This window comes from Corvus brachyrhynchos, unplaced genomic scaffold (assembly GCF_000691975.1).
Source record: "Corvus brachyrhynchos isolate BGI_N302 unplaced genomic scaffold, ASM69197v1 scaffold34, whole genome shotgun sequence".
Lineage (NCBI taxonomy): Eukaryota > Metazoa > Chordata > Aves > Passeriformes > Corvidae > Corvus > Corvus brachyrhynchos.
In genome coordinates, this window is record NW_008238126.1 from 1,447,848 (window position 1) to 1,462,365 (window position 14,518).

At 45.8% G+C, this 14,518-nt stretch overlaps 1 protein-coding gene across 1 annotated transcript; it reads right to left on the reverse strand.

The window, feature by feature from the left end:
- Positions 1-1,494: 1,494 nt before the first annotated feature.
- Positions 1,495-14,025, reverse strand: NYX (nyctalopin). Its single transcript, XM_008633023.2, has 5 exons — positions 13,522-14,025; positions 13,286-13,378; positions 13,029-13,104; positions 6,885-9,537; positions 1,495-1,638 (listed from the first exon to the last, which is right to left on the reverse strand). The coding sequence occupies exons 3-4, from the start codon at positions 13,048-13,050 to the stop codon at positions 8,138-8,140; spliced, it is 1,422 nt and encodes a 473-aa protein (XP_008631245.1). The 5' UTR covers positions 13,051-13,104; positions 13,286-13,378; positions 13,522-14,025; the 3' UTR covers positions 1,495-1,638; positions 6,885-8,137.
- Between the last annotated feature and the right edge of the window lie 493 nt (positions 14,026-14,518).

Genomic DNA, 14,518 nt, shown 5'->3' on the forward strand with positions numbered 1-14,518 from the left:
CCCTGCCAGGATCAGCTTCTGAGGGGTTTCAGTGCCAGCAGTTTGAGTGTTGCACTCTGCCAAGATCATCTTGTTACAATTTGTGATTTTAAATTAGCAAAATTTCAGGTAGAAAATAAAAAGCTTAAACTTTCTTGTGGGTTGCTGAGCTCAGTGTTATCCCTCTGGCTGTAATTTGTGATATTAAGCCTCTGAAGGCAATGTGAAGGCTCACAATAATTCAAGAAGCTTTAACTTTTGGTCTTGACATGTGCTTTTATTAGTATGTTTTTAACATATTTATCTGGTTTGATCATTAAAACAGCTTAAGAGTGAGAGATCACTGTGGGTATCACTCTCTACTTCCCCATTCCTGCCCATTGTCCCAGCTGTGCTGCAGCTGGCTTGTTCCGTAGGCTCTGGGGCTGTCTGGGGTTCACATGCAGAGTCTCACACTGAAAAGGACCTTTTAGGATCCACAACGTGATGACCCTGCCTGGGTCTCAAACTCAGTCCTGGCTGTGTGCAATAATGAGGCATTAGGGAAGGGTGGCATTGCTGCTCAGTCTAAGCTGATACTTCAGCTGTCAGGTTTTTTATCTGATTACTTGAAAATCCCTGAACGTCACTTGAGTAATCCACATGCTCACTTCAAGAGTTCATACCCAACCCAGTTTGGATTTTTAAGGTACCTGTCAATAGAAATGAAACAGAAGGATTGAATGAACTGGCAGAAAGGTAAGTTGTCACCCCAGAAAATGAATAGGCAAAGGCTCAGAAACAGAGCAGCAGATTTGGTACCTGAGAGCTGTGCTTGGCTCCAGGAGTCACCTGCTGTGCAGGACAGGGTAAGTCCCTTCACCTCTTCCTGCACTTCCTCTCCTGCATTGTCCTGTGATCTGTCCAGGCTGTGATAAGGATTTGGCACCACGTGCTTCAGAGAGTCAAGCCGAGGTAAGGCTGCAAGGTGATACCAGAGCATGCAGGTATTAACAATGCCAGTGGTGAGGCTGAATAATCCCCAGCCCTTGAGCAGCATTTGCAGGCATAATACACGTGAGGTAACTTGGGGCTTCATCAGAGATTTTAGCCCGTCACAGGTATATTTAGTCCTCAAATCTGGATTTCAGTGGGTGGTGCAGATGCAGGCATCCACTGCCCCAAAGACAGGCAAGTTTACTGAAACACTAACTAGCACTTCTAATACTGAGCTGAACAGGCAGCATCCTGTGTAAGATCTTCCACTGGGGTCTCTTCCAACTCAGAATATTCTGTGCTTCTGTGGCTCCAGTGACCAAAGACTGAGAGATTAGAAATTCCCAGGGCTGAAAGAAGGGAGTGTAGACACTAGGAATGCTTCACTGAGCCAAGGAAGCTGCTCACAGAGCTTAAAATCCAGGATCTTGCAGTCCATGGTGGGATGGATATAGGTCACTTTGTAGCTGTTGCTTGTAGCAATTTGTGGTTTATTTCCAGTTCACAGGTTTGGGGCACTGTTTTTCTAAACGGTGTTCTCCATTGTGACACCAGTTGCAACTCTCCTCCTGCTGACCTGCATCTGCCTCCTGTCTGGTTTGTCACTTGTTTTCCAAACTCTTTCTGGCAAACACTTTTTTTAAGGGGAGACCGCATAGTAACCTTCCTGTACATGAAGGGGACCTAAAAGAAAGATGGAGAGAGACTTTTTACAAGAGTATATGGTGATAGGACAATGGGAAATGGCTTTAAACTGAAAGAGGGAAGGTTTGGATTAGGTGTAAGGAAGAAATTCTTCACTGTGAGAGTGGTGAGGCAGTGGCACAGGTTGCCCAAGGGAGTTGTGAATGCCCCATCCCCGGAAGTGTTCAGGGCCAGATTGTTTGGGACTTTGAGCAACCTGACCTAGTGGAAGGTGTCCCTGCCCATGGCAGGGACTAGATGATTTCTAAGATCCCTTCCAACCCAAACCATTCAGTGCTTTGTCCTGTTTTAGTGATTTAAGGAAAAATTTTCCTCTCAAAAAGGCTGGTTCCGTATCCTTGAAGGCTACATGGTGATTTTAATTGGTTGGTGTTGGCATAAATTACTCCTGTGCTCTGCTAACCTTGGGCCAGGGGTGTCCTGAGCTGGCCCTCAGGTGACACAGACCCACAGGCGAGACTTGGTTATAAAGGTTGGCAGCATCACTGGAGGAGCCACCACAGACAGACAAGGTCTGAGCCAAGAACACAGAAACCCAGCCCTACTCTTAGGAAAATAGAAAAGCTCTATGAATCAAAATCAACTTCACATCCTCAGGGGATCCTCTGGGGAAGGTCATTCTGCCCTTTGGCACAGAGCAGAGATGTCTCACCCATCCCTAGAATTTGTGGCGATTTGTGTCCCATACTGCCCATGATCTGTGCAGCACTGGTTTGCTCACAGATGCTTTCAATGGAGACAAAAGGATCTTCGTAGTTCCCACAGGACTTACCACCATCTAGGTTTCTTCTAAACAAAACCATCTTTTCATTCCTGGTTTATGAGAAATCTTAGTTTCATTTATTACTGTCACCAACTTTATTGCTGATACATTTTCTGATGTGCCAAGGCATAAGCTGGACATTTTCCAGATCTGGATGTACTGGTAAAAAGCATAATAACCTATGGCATGCTGATTTTCCTATTTCAGCCTCTGTTACTTTCAGTATATTTTTTTGTGTATGCCAGTTGATCTACCAGCTCTTCACAGCAATTCTCAGGTCTCCCTTTTCCTAAAAGACTCAGCCATGTCTGTGAACAGTTCAGGTTGTGTCTTCTGATATGCATTACCTTACATATGCCAACATCTATTTTATCAATTCTACAGCTCCAAATTATCTGACTTTCAAGTAATTTGGAATTCATCAACACTTTCTTCAAGCTTTGCTGGCCAAAAAAACCTGCATCTGCAAATTTGCTGCTACTTTTTGTCTACTGAAATAATCAATCGCCTGTTTCAGCACAGATATTTACAACCAGCTTTGTCTGATTGCAAGTTTATCATTTATTTCTGTGCTTTGCCCTCTGGCTCTTTACCAGTCTCATACATCAGGAAAGTGCCTGTCCACTTAGAGTCTGATGTATTTCTTATTGTCACAGCACATTGAGACATAATCATTCAGCAATGTGAGGAATTGCTACTGCCAATTCCATCCCAATTTAGGTGTGCTGGGCTGGTTGTCCTTTGTTACTGATTTATCACATTTGCCCACCCTGGCACTGTGCACTCAGCCTTGTTCTCATCATCAAAAGCCCAGAAGTAAAATCACTTATATTTTTACACATATTTTTAGACCTGCCTGCATGGCACAGTTTGTTGTAAGTCCAGCACATCCTCATCCCACCAGGGACTCCATGCTTCCTTGTTTGCCCCCTGATCTGCCCCCACAAAGCCCAAGAACTCCCTAGGCCTCTTCCCAATATCCCTGTGCCTGTGAGTCTGCCCTCAGTCTAAGCAAACTGAGCAGCAATTGACCACCATCTTTCCCATTTAGCTTGTCCCCCTTTCAGATGTAACAATAGCATTTTATTCCTATTATCCCCAGTTTAACCGCTTATGGCTCAGCCTGACTTACAAAATAATAGGGGAAATAATATAAGGAACCTAATCATCAAAAAAAGAGAGAAGGGGTGAGGTGTTGGTTTTAACTGGACCATTGCAGTGATCCGGTTTCAATCACAGCTGGCCCTGCTGGAGCAGCACAGTGAGGGCACAGGCAAGTCCTGGCTGGGAGCAGAAACAAGCAGGTGAGGAGAGGAGGAGTGGAAAGGAGGGTGTGGAATAGAAGGGGAGGCAGAACACCTAAAGCCTCGTTGCAAACCTACAGCCAAGTCAAGAAGCTCCTGCCACAGCTTGAAACCCCTGTCTTATGTGCTGAAGAAGCACAAAGTGAAATCAGCTGTTAATCCAAACAGCAAATGCATGGAATATGCATGAAGAGTAAACCATCAGGTGTGTACAGAAAAACTAATGGTAGTTTTAGGTCTTTTTCAAATGCCTTGGGGTTTTTCATTGAGAATGTAAGATTTATGCTGTGCAAGTTAAGACTGAACTCTAAACCAGTCCTTTAAAAGAGAGATGAAGAAGGAAGTACAACAAAAATCAAAGGATGTGGTGAAGTTCAGAGTTGAGAAGAACTGCAGAAGAAATTAACTTCTCCCATTCAAGGCTAAAACTAACCCCAGAGTACAAGATCAGACTGGTTCAACTAACCACAGGGTCAACAAAATCAGGCTTTTGGTAAGAGGCATAGATAATTCTCTGTCCAGAAATACCTATTTTCTGTATTCATCTTTATATTAGAGTTTAAAATACCAGCCTTGCCCCATGAGAAATGGAACTTTGGTGCTGATCTTGCACATGTTTAAGTTTGTTTTCAATATTAGCTATATGTTTTTCTTTGAAGTAATACTTGTGACACCTTTTTTTTTTTTTTTTTTAATTATAATTTCTGGTCTTTATTCCATGGCTAACATTTTATATAAAGTTCTTTTAAAACTGCTTTGAAGGTTATTGCAGCAGATCCTTCAAACTCCACCAATCTCTATCAGATTTGGGTGGGGGAAGAGGAAGGACCAGTATTTTTAGTGTTTCTGCAATAATCCCCTACCTTGACTCTGCAAAAGCCGGCATTTACAAGCACTTTTTTCTCACCCAGACTAGCCCTGTCTTCTGAAGCTTGTACTGGTGCAAGAGTGGCCATGACAGGCTATTTTCTTGCAAGGCTTCATATGCTTCAAAGGAAGAACACCAGGCATAAGACACTTTAACTCAGTTGATTTGCTTCCCATTGAATTTGTGACCACAAAAATTATCAAGGGGAAAACCCAACAAATCAAAATTTAATTTTTTTAAGAGCTATCAGCCAGATGTTGTGAAGACAAGAATTAGCTAAAATACATAACAACACCCATGAAAACTGGCCATGAAGTTCCTGAATCTCAGCTGGCCAGCAGCTGTCAGCCTCAGACAGCAGCTGCTGCCTTTCTAGCAAAAGACAGTGATTCCTCATGTCCTGGACTTCATGTTTCTTTCCAAAGCAGAAAAATATGACAGTCCACAAGATTGGATTGCCAATAACTACAGTTCACAGGGGGCTACTGTTAGTAGCTGTAAATTTAAAGAAAATAGAGAGGACATAAAGGTGCTCATGTTAAAACACTGAGTATGATCGTAGGGGTGCAACACAGCAACAGAATTCTGAGACTCAGAGGTTATATTCAAAATCAGATCGTGTCTTTCCTCTATTTACATTGACAACTTCTCCTTTCTGCTCTAACAGTAACTCTTGTAAAGCATAAAAACCAATTGCACCCATGAAGAGCAGTGCAGTGTCACAAGGTACCACACATTAAAACAAATTGCCTTCTCCCAGGTGCTTTGGTCTGGAGCACCAGCTCTCTGAATAAACACCAGTCAGAAGGTGTATCCTAACTCCAGGCAGCTCAGGACCATCTCTCCCCAGTGCTTCAAACAAAATGCCAGCACCTCATGCTGAGGGCAGGGCTGAGAGCACCACTTTGCTGAAAAATATTTGCAGTTATTCCAAACAGACAAAGGTTTGGCATCTTTGGAGGTGTCCCAGCCCACAGGCAGATTTTGAAAACAGCATTGATTTATGAAGGGACTCTGAGCCATGGACTTGTAACCAACAATGGATTCAGGTTTACCAGCTGAAGCACAATTTTGCAGTGAGAATCCGGTCTAAGAAAATAAAATCACCAAACTATTTGTTAAAAAAACCATAATTATAGTTGTCACCTGCCCACGTAATCAGTGAAACAAGCCCTTTGCTAAGAGTTTAGGAACAAGAATCATGAAAGAATGAACCAAGCAGTTCTAGTGTCCCCTCAAGGAATGACAACACAGAGGAGAGAGGAGCAAAGAGGGAGCAATCGCAGGCTCCCAGACCTTTCCCAATCCCCTCCGAGTGCCCATGTGCCAGCTGCTCTGTGCCACTGGAAACACACACTGCCGATCTCTCAGCTCAGAGGGAAGAGCAGGATTTCAGAGCAGGAGAGCACGGAGTCTGTCGTGTCCCTGAGGGGAAGATGAAGGCCCATTACACCCAGCATGATGTCAGCCACGCGCTTTCCAGGCAGCCACAACTGTGTCAGAGCAGCACAAAGCTCTGTGGGCCAGGCAGGTGTCTGACTACAAGAGACACTTAAACAATTGATGCCCAAGGTCAGTGGCCCTGTTGTCACACAGCTGAGTACAAGGTACAACCCTCTTGTCCATCGCCTGACAGCACCATCTGCTAAAACCAACATTTTAAGATGCTTCATGTTCAGATCTGCATCTTGCAGATAAAGCAAGAGCATCTTTGAATCACTGATTGACTTGAAAGCCACTCAACAATTGCACAGTAAGGCGATCTTCAGTTTTAATGTGCCTTGGCACAGAAAATGAATACATGCATTATAAAAACAATTCGCTCATGAGGCATCCGTACTTAAAGGAAGTGAAATACAACCATTTGTGTCCTACCATTTGTGCCAGGCCTATTGATAAACCTCCCCTGACAGGATGAAATAGTGCTCCTGTAAAGGCATCCTTAACCTAATACGCCTCTACAGCACTGGGCTGGACTAGGTTTGAAAAACAGCCTCTTATAATACACAGATGAATTTAGCACTTAAGAAGATTAATGGATTCATAAATAGCCTGGAAATCCAAACTCATTGAATTTAGTTCATGGAACAGGTCAAATAGGCATTTATCAAACCATCTGGCATTTTGATTCCCTGGGGAAACTGTGGTTGAGCTACAGATAACTGAGGAGCCATTGCAGCAGGGAAGGCTTGGTTTTCCCTGTGCTCAGCTTTCCTCTTGAAATCTCTGGCACTAATTAGAAAGCAGTAGATCTTTTTGGACAGAAGTGTAGTTCTATATAGTCACTTACATTTTGAAGTGTTGTTGCTGAACACAAACATAAGCACAGTCAGGGTCTAAATGAAAGTATTTATGCTGCAATAAATAGCTTGCCATTTGCTCTAGGCCATGAAAGGACATCCATGTGCAGCATTTGAGTAGCCTACAAAAAAAAATCACCAGAATTGTTCAAGGATCTCCAAAAAACCCCAAGGTTTGAGCAGTTAATTTATTTTTGTGAGTAAAATATCAAATTATTTTATTAATATGCTTTGATACATAAAACATCATTCTTTCTGGTTATATTAGCAGCTTTCATTGGAGATTTCAAAGATAAAAACACTTAAGATGCCGTCTAAAAGAAAATGATCAGTATGGAATAATATGACACACTACACAGTACATATTAGTGGTGGAAATACAAAATATTTCATAGGACCTGGTTGCATTCGTCTTCAGCATGCTCGGCCCCTGCTGCCATGCCATGAAACAATCTACAAATAAAAACAATGTATTCCTTGAAACAATATATTCATTGAAAACCACATTGAAATCATATGAATTACTAGGTTAAGTTTAAGTAGCTTTGCCTCAGAGAAGAATGTTTTGACAAACACGGGTCCATCTGGTCTTCCTGCACCACTGCCAGGAGAGTGGCGGGAGAATGGATCAAAATCCTGCCTGTGGTCAAGGCCAAAATACTGTGCCCATCCCAGACCTGCCTGGGGGAGGTGCCCTCCCGAGGTGCTTTCCTCCTTTTCATGAGGCCTAATGCTGCATCCCTGGATGTTACCCAGGATTGCCCTGCTCCCTTCTGTACCTGCTGGAGGAAATCAGGAATAGTTTCCCATCGTTCAGCAGCGCCTGCCAGGGGTGTGGGTGTCTGTCAGGACATGAAGAGGGGCCCAGTTTTGCTGCCTCATCTTGCTCTCATGAAGCTGGGTCACCTGGAGTTGGCCCATGGAACAAACACCCCAAAGACAGACCCCTCTTCATTCCCAGAAGGGAACATCACACATCTCTAGGCAAAATTCAAACTTAGTGGTATTCATCTTCCTTTGAGTATCCAGGAGGCTCTGGGACACCCATAGGACAGGTTTACCACCCAGGACCCACATCCTATCAGCTCCCAGGGGAATCTGGAGCCAGATCCAACAAACTCAACCTGGAAGAATCTGGATCCCATTATGTATCAGAGGCCCACAAAAAAACTTTCCTCTGATGACTAAGTAGGTGCAGGGACTAAATGCTTAAGCAGCGCTCCTGCTCCATACAGCCCTTGGACTATTTGCACAGCAGAACAATCACTGTAAAAAGTGCTGGGAGGTACAAGGAAGAGGAGTCAGCCTCGATTCTGTCTTCCCCCATGCCAGAAGAAACCCCTTCAGTCTGTCCATCCAGCTGCGTGGCATTACTGTACACTTCGGTGGCATTTGCCACCTCTTCAGGAAGGCCCATCTGGAGCAAGAGTTTGGAGATAAGGCTGTTGAACTTGCTCTCTGTGGTAGACCAAGGCCCCTCGCTTGGGGTCGGCCCCTCAGATGTCATGTTCAGCTCCACAGGGTCGAGACAGTAACCTTCGGGAGACCTCTCAAAGAGCACGTCCATCAGGTCAATCCCAGCCACTGAGGAGGGGGAGGCACACGGAATATCCCTGACGAGCCTGTAGTTCTCCATCCACTCCTTGAGCCACTCGATGCGGCAGTCGCACTCCCAGGGGTTGCGGAAGAGGTACAGCCGCCCCAGGAAGTACACGGGCTCAAACACGGAGAAGGGCAGCGTCGTCAGGTTGTTGCTGTTCAAGTGCAGCACAACCAGGCTGGTGAGGTTCTCAAAAGCCCCGTCCTCGATGTAGCTGATCCTGTTGCGGTCCAGGTAGAGGAACTCCAGCTCCCCTAAGTCCCTGAACCAGGTGTTGGAAATGTTCCTGAGAAAATTCCCCCCCAGGTTGAGCATCTTCAGGCGCCTCAGGCCATCAAAGGAGTGTTCTGGAAGCTCACTGATCAAATTGTCATTCAGGTACAGGTACTCCATCCTCTGACAGCCCTGAAAAGCTCGCTCGTGGATGACATTTATCTTGTTGTCCTGCAGATTCAGGTATTTCAGCTTGGTCAGGCCCTGCAGGGAGTTGTAGGCCACCGCTTCGATCCTGTTTCTCTCCAGGTACACGTGGGTCAAGTTCTCCATGCCCCTGATGGCACCTGGGATCCTTCGGAAGTTGTTCTGGAAGCAGAATAGCTCCTGCAGAGCAGGCAGCTCGATGAAGATCCTGTCTGGGATGTTGAAGAGGTTGCAGTCAGCCAGGTCCAGCCTCACGAGGCGCCGGAGTGCGGTGAAGGTCCGAGTGTGGAGATAGCGAATGTACTCGTTGTGGGCCATCTTCAGCTCCATCAGGCTGGGCAGCCCCTTGAATGCCCCCGGAGTGATGAAGGAGATGTTGTTGTGGTTGAGCGACAGGGATTTGAGGGAAGGCAGCGTCCCGAAAGCCCTCTCGGACAGGAACTTGATGCTGTTTTTGTCCAGGTTGATGGAAGAGGCTTCGCAGGGGAACTCGCTGGGGATCTGCCCCAGCCCAGCGCGGTCGCAGAGCACAGAGCAGCTCCGCTCTGGTGTGCACACACAGCTGGGAGGGCAGGAGCGCACGCAGGGCCACACCCCATGGACCTGTGGGACCCAAAGGATCACTGCCGTCCCCACAGAGGAGAGGCGTGGCAGGAGAGAAAAGGATGCATCATTAGCAAATGAATTAGTCACAGCAGGAAAAAGAAATTACACTGTCGTTTCCTCCCCTCTAGCCAGGCTAATTGCCACCTGTGTACCAGTGCTGACTGAGGACGTCTTGTGTAAAATTCCTAAAAATCTTCTGCTGGGGTTTTTTTAAACCTGCTGAGAATATATGGCACCTAGAACATCATCTCTGATTAATTCCTCTCCTCAAGAGGGGGCTCACCTGGAATTCAGTATTTCTCAGTGTCTCTGTTGTGGTCTCTCTTTGGCCTGATGGGAACATGGTTTCGCCAGGGAGCAGGCAGAGATGCTCTGAAGGCCAGCAGCTGTGGGTGGGTTACAGCATTCCTGGGTGTGGAAAAGGGGAGGGCAGTGTATGCGGAGTCTGGCAGTGGGCAGGGGAGATCAATTAGCTGCCCAAAGTGTGTCAAATTCTTACTTTTTGCTTCTTTCTTTCCTTTGTTCATTCAATCTAAGATTCCTCCACCAGAGCCATGAGCTGGTGTAGCACTGAAAGGGGAACTCTCAGCTCTCAAGGAGATGCAATGCAGTGTTTGAAAATTCATTCCCACTGTGTACTGGTACAATGGCATGAGTGAAAACAAACTAAGAGATATTGTTCCACTGCTGGCCTCATCATTGATGAGAAATTCTGCATCTCCAGCACAGTTTTTGCTGCTTTGCCAATTCTCAAGACAGTCACTATAGTGCCTTATGTTTGATGGGAGCAGCCACTTTGTCTTTTATCAGCCTGACATGGGAGGTCTGTGGCTGTTGTTTCCTCCTAAGTTAGTCCCACACAGGTGGCTGAACAACAAGGAAGAGAAGAAAGTTCTTGGGGAGAAACGAGAGAAGAACAAAAGGAAGGGGAGACATCAGCCTCCACAGACAAGCTTTTTTGGGGAGAAAAAACATCCAGTCAATAAAACATCTGCTTTTTTTTTTTTTTTAAATGCAAAATTTTTTTGGGCAGTGGGCAGTTTTTCCCTCTTTCAGAGTGGAAATTTAAGTTAGATATAGGAATGAAATTCTTTACTGTGAGGGTGGTGGCACAGGGTACCCAGAGAAGCTGTGGATGCCCCAACCCTGGCAGTGTTCAAGGCCAGGTTGGGTGAAGCTCTGAGGAGCCTGGGATAGTGGAAGGTGTCCCTGCCCATGGCAGGGGGCTTGGAATGAGATGATGTTTTAGGTCCCTTCCAGCACAACTCTTTCTCTGATTCCATGAAAATAAACTCATTGGAGAGGAAGAACTGAAGACAGTTTTTTTAATTGCTCTCCCAGACACATCCTACCTTCTCCTCAGCAAAATGAGAAGCCACATCAGCAATCTCCATGTACTCACTAGCAGGAAATGGTGCCATTGCTGCTGACTGGTTTTCTGCTTTTTTTATTAGCTCCCACACAAACATAATCCTTTTTTTCTTTTTTTTTGAGCAAAACATGAGATACCAACAGCTTTACCAACAGACACCTCTATTACAGTACTCCTGGGATCAGGGGGATTTCAAAAGAGTGTCCAGAGGGGGAATCTCCCAGCAGCTGGGCTGCCTCTCCCTGTGGTTTCCAGCACAGTGATTGCCCACTACAGCTGTATTCCCATGGGCATTTTTAATAAGAGAGACTTCTGAGGTGATATGCCAGGAAGCGTCAGCTTCAGCAAGCATCAAGCTTTTATTTTTGCAGTCCTCAAGGCTTTAATGTACAGGACAGTTTGAGCTGCAGTTGCCCTGCTTTTCCTCCATCCTTTCAAAAGGCAACATGCAAGGGACTGTATTTAGGAGTTTGCACTGCCTGGGTAAAGCAGACTTGCAAAACCAGTTGTTGGGCAAGTCCCCACTGAAGGGCATCAACCCAGGAGCTGCCCAGCCTGGGTCTGTTCAAACCATCCAGGTTATTGTAGAAGAGGTATTTAGATACATGGAGAGACCACCACAAAAGGATGAGCTGTGGCCTCTTCATCAAAATTCAGGTCCCATCATGCCTGGGCACACTATTGTGACTGGAGAATTAGCAAAACAGCATCACTTCAAGGATAAATGATAGTGAAGGACTCTGGGAGGTGGAAAGGATTTTAGACAGGTTGTCATTTTGTTTGTCTGCTCTTCCCCTTTTTCCCATGCTTTTATCTTACAGCCACAGCTAAAGGAAAGTCCCCTTCAGGCCCCCTGACAACAGCTGGAGTCTAAGGACAAGAAGGGGAACAATATGCTGGTCTCAGATTGCTCTTTCTTTGTGCAGCCTGCCCAGGGGCTGCCTCATTTTCTGCCCTCTGCACCAGTCCACCCTCTGCGTGCCAACAGGGGCATATGTTGTTTTTGTTAGGCAGTTACATAAACTGAGGGCCAGACAGATTAAGGATTTGCCTGTTCCCAAATGTCTGGCCGCAGGTGGTTGTCTGGAAAATGAGAGATGCAAGTGTTGCTGCTGGTAGGGGGCCTTTTATGGGTTCAGGGTGACATCCAGAGGGGTATTTGTGCACAGGCTGTCCTATAGGTGAGGCTGCCCTGAGCAAGCTCCATGTTTAGCTCCAGCTGCCCCAAGCTCAGTGACATCCCTGGCCTTCAGAGCAGACCTCCACCCACTGCTGTGCATACAGTGGGCACTGTAGGAATGATCCTGCTGATAACCAAATCCCCTCCTTCCCCTCCCTGCTTCTTCTCTAATCACACAACAAAGGAAATGTCTGCACCCAAGCCATATCCAGCCTGTTTTCCTTATACACAATTGCTAAATCTGGGTCTTCTGCTCGTGGCATTTCATAGCAGACTTCTAAGATCTCTGTTTACCAGTGTATTTTTTCACTGTGCAAGACATGGAAAGCAAGTACGTGAGGACCATCCAAGGAGAAAATACCCCCCAGCAACAGGAGCTCAGAGAAGCCCCTCAGCAATGCAACCTTTGTGCAATACCTCTTCCTTCTCCTGGAAAGGAAGTTGGAAAAATCCTCCACCTGAACTCTACCGAACCCTCGGGAGAGCTGTTGCTCAGGGCAAAAGAGATCAGCTCTCCCCTGTTGGCCAGATCTTCTCTGATCAACGTAGCCTGAAACATTCCCATCTTTCCCACCTTACTTCTTCCCCTTCCCTGAAAAAGGATGCTCACAGACAGGGCAGCAGCTGAAAGATTTCTGCTACCCATTGACACAGAGGGTGCTCAAATGAGACGTGTTTGAGAAAAAGGGTGAAATACAGCAAAAATATTTGTGACATTAAGGAATAAAAAACATTTCCTCCCACAGATGATATGTTTTGCTCTTTTAAATACAACAGTAACTCAGTATTTGGAAGAAAGAGTGAGAGACCAAAGGAAAATAAACAAAAAAGAAAAGTTGCAGAGTCTTAAGAAGGGTAAAGAGACAATGATTGCAATAATTGAGTATTTAACCACCACCTTTCCAAATGACCTGTCTAATCCACTACTGGATAGTGCAGAATAAGTGCATACTCACCATTTAGAATGATGGCAAACATAACCTTGATTATTCTCTAGTGGCATTTCAGGTCTGGCAAGCAAACTTGAGGGATCTAAAAGCACACAGGAAGAACAGGGACAGGTTTCATCCTCTCTCATTTCCCTGCATCATTTTTCCACAAAAAGCTCTACATTTAGAAAGGAAAATGAAGGAAAACGCTCTTCTCTCACACGCTTTCAAACTGAAGACATCCCCAGCACCCTCCTGGTGAGAATCTTTCTTCCATCACTGACCTTCTCAGGGAATCCTGCAGCTTTGTGCCACTGCTTTTCAGGAGCTCATCCTCATCCTTCCCACGAGCCGTGCCCAGGGCAGGTTCCTGTCATCTGAGGTGGGAAAGGATCGCCAACAGTAAGAGACTGGCTCTATCCCCAGGAAATAGATGCTGGTACAGAGGAGTGTAACCAGCCTAGCATCAAATAGTGGAAACCAAAATTCCCAACAGAAATCATCCGGATGTGTTGCTCACCTGGCCAGGCAGTGGCTGTGTCCTCCCGCCTGCTCATGAGGCTGCCCTTAGCCACGCGAGTCAGTCTCTGAAAAGTTGGCATTTTTTTCTCACAAGCTATCATTTAATGGCAGGAAAATCCTCTGTATCAGAGGAGGATTAGTGGAGATGGAAGAATGTGTCTGTCCTCTAAAGCTCCCAAAGCAGAACAGGGATTGCAGATGAACCAAACGGATGCTTTCTCCCCTCTGCCAACCTGCTCTCCCCCCGCCATTAAAAAAAAAATACAGTCCAGAATTGGACTGCTGCCACTCAAACAGCATTGCTGAAAGTCATTACTCCACTCCCCATTATGTAATGGCAGAAGAGGTAGGAGAGTGCTGCCTAAATGGAATTAAATTTGGGGGCGATCACAGGCTTATGGCTTGCCTGCACTGAGCTCTCCAAACAGACACAGCTTGAGACTCTCATCCCCTATGCACATCCTCCCATCCCCAGTGTGGCTCACAACTACTAACAGGATGCCAGTATGCTTTGCTTCACTAGGAATTGCTCCGCCCCAGTGTGGCTCACACACTACTAACAGGATGCCAGTATGCTTTGCTTCACTAGGAATTGCTCCTGAAGGACAAGGAGGCACCAACAGCACTGGGAAAAGTGTCAGCAAACACAGGGAGCTTGCACAGTGTATATGGCCTTGATACTAATAAATTCTGGCCTGTCTATGAGTGTGTTTTGCCTGTGATGCAGCAGCTGGTGCATGGAAATCAGAAGGACAGCGTCTGTATGTGGTGATGTTTTAGCATTCAGGATGTGAATTGGGGTTTAAAGCCTTTTCTGACAGAATGATGATGGTTTCTTTGGAGAGTGGGGGTTGAATAAGTGAGTTATCTCAGCCTCCCATGCCTTAGGTAATTGCATTCACCACGTTAGAGGGAAAAATAGCTCCACTCTTTATTTCCAAGTGAATTATTCTGCTTTTTCTTTTTTCCCCCCCGGGAAATGGAATACCTGATGA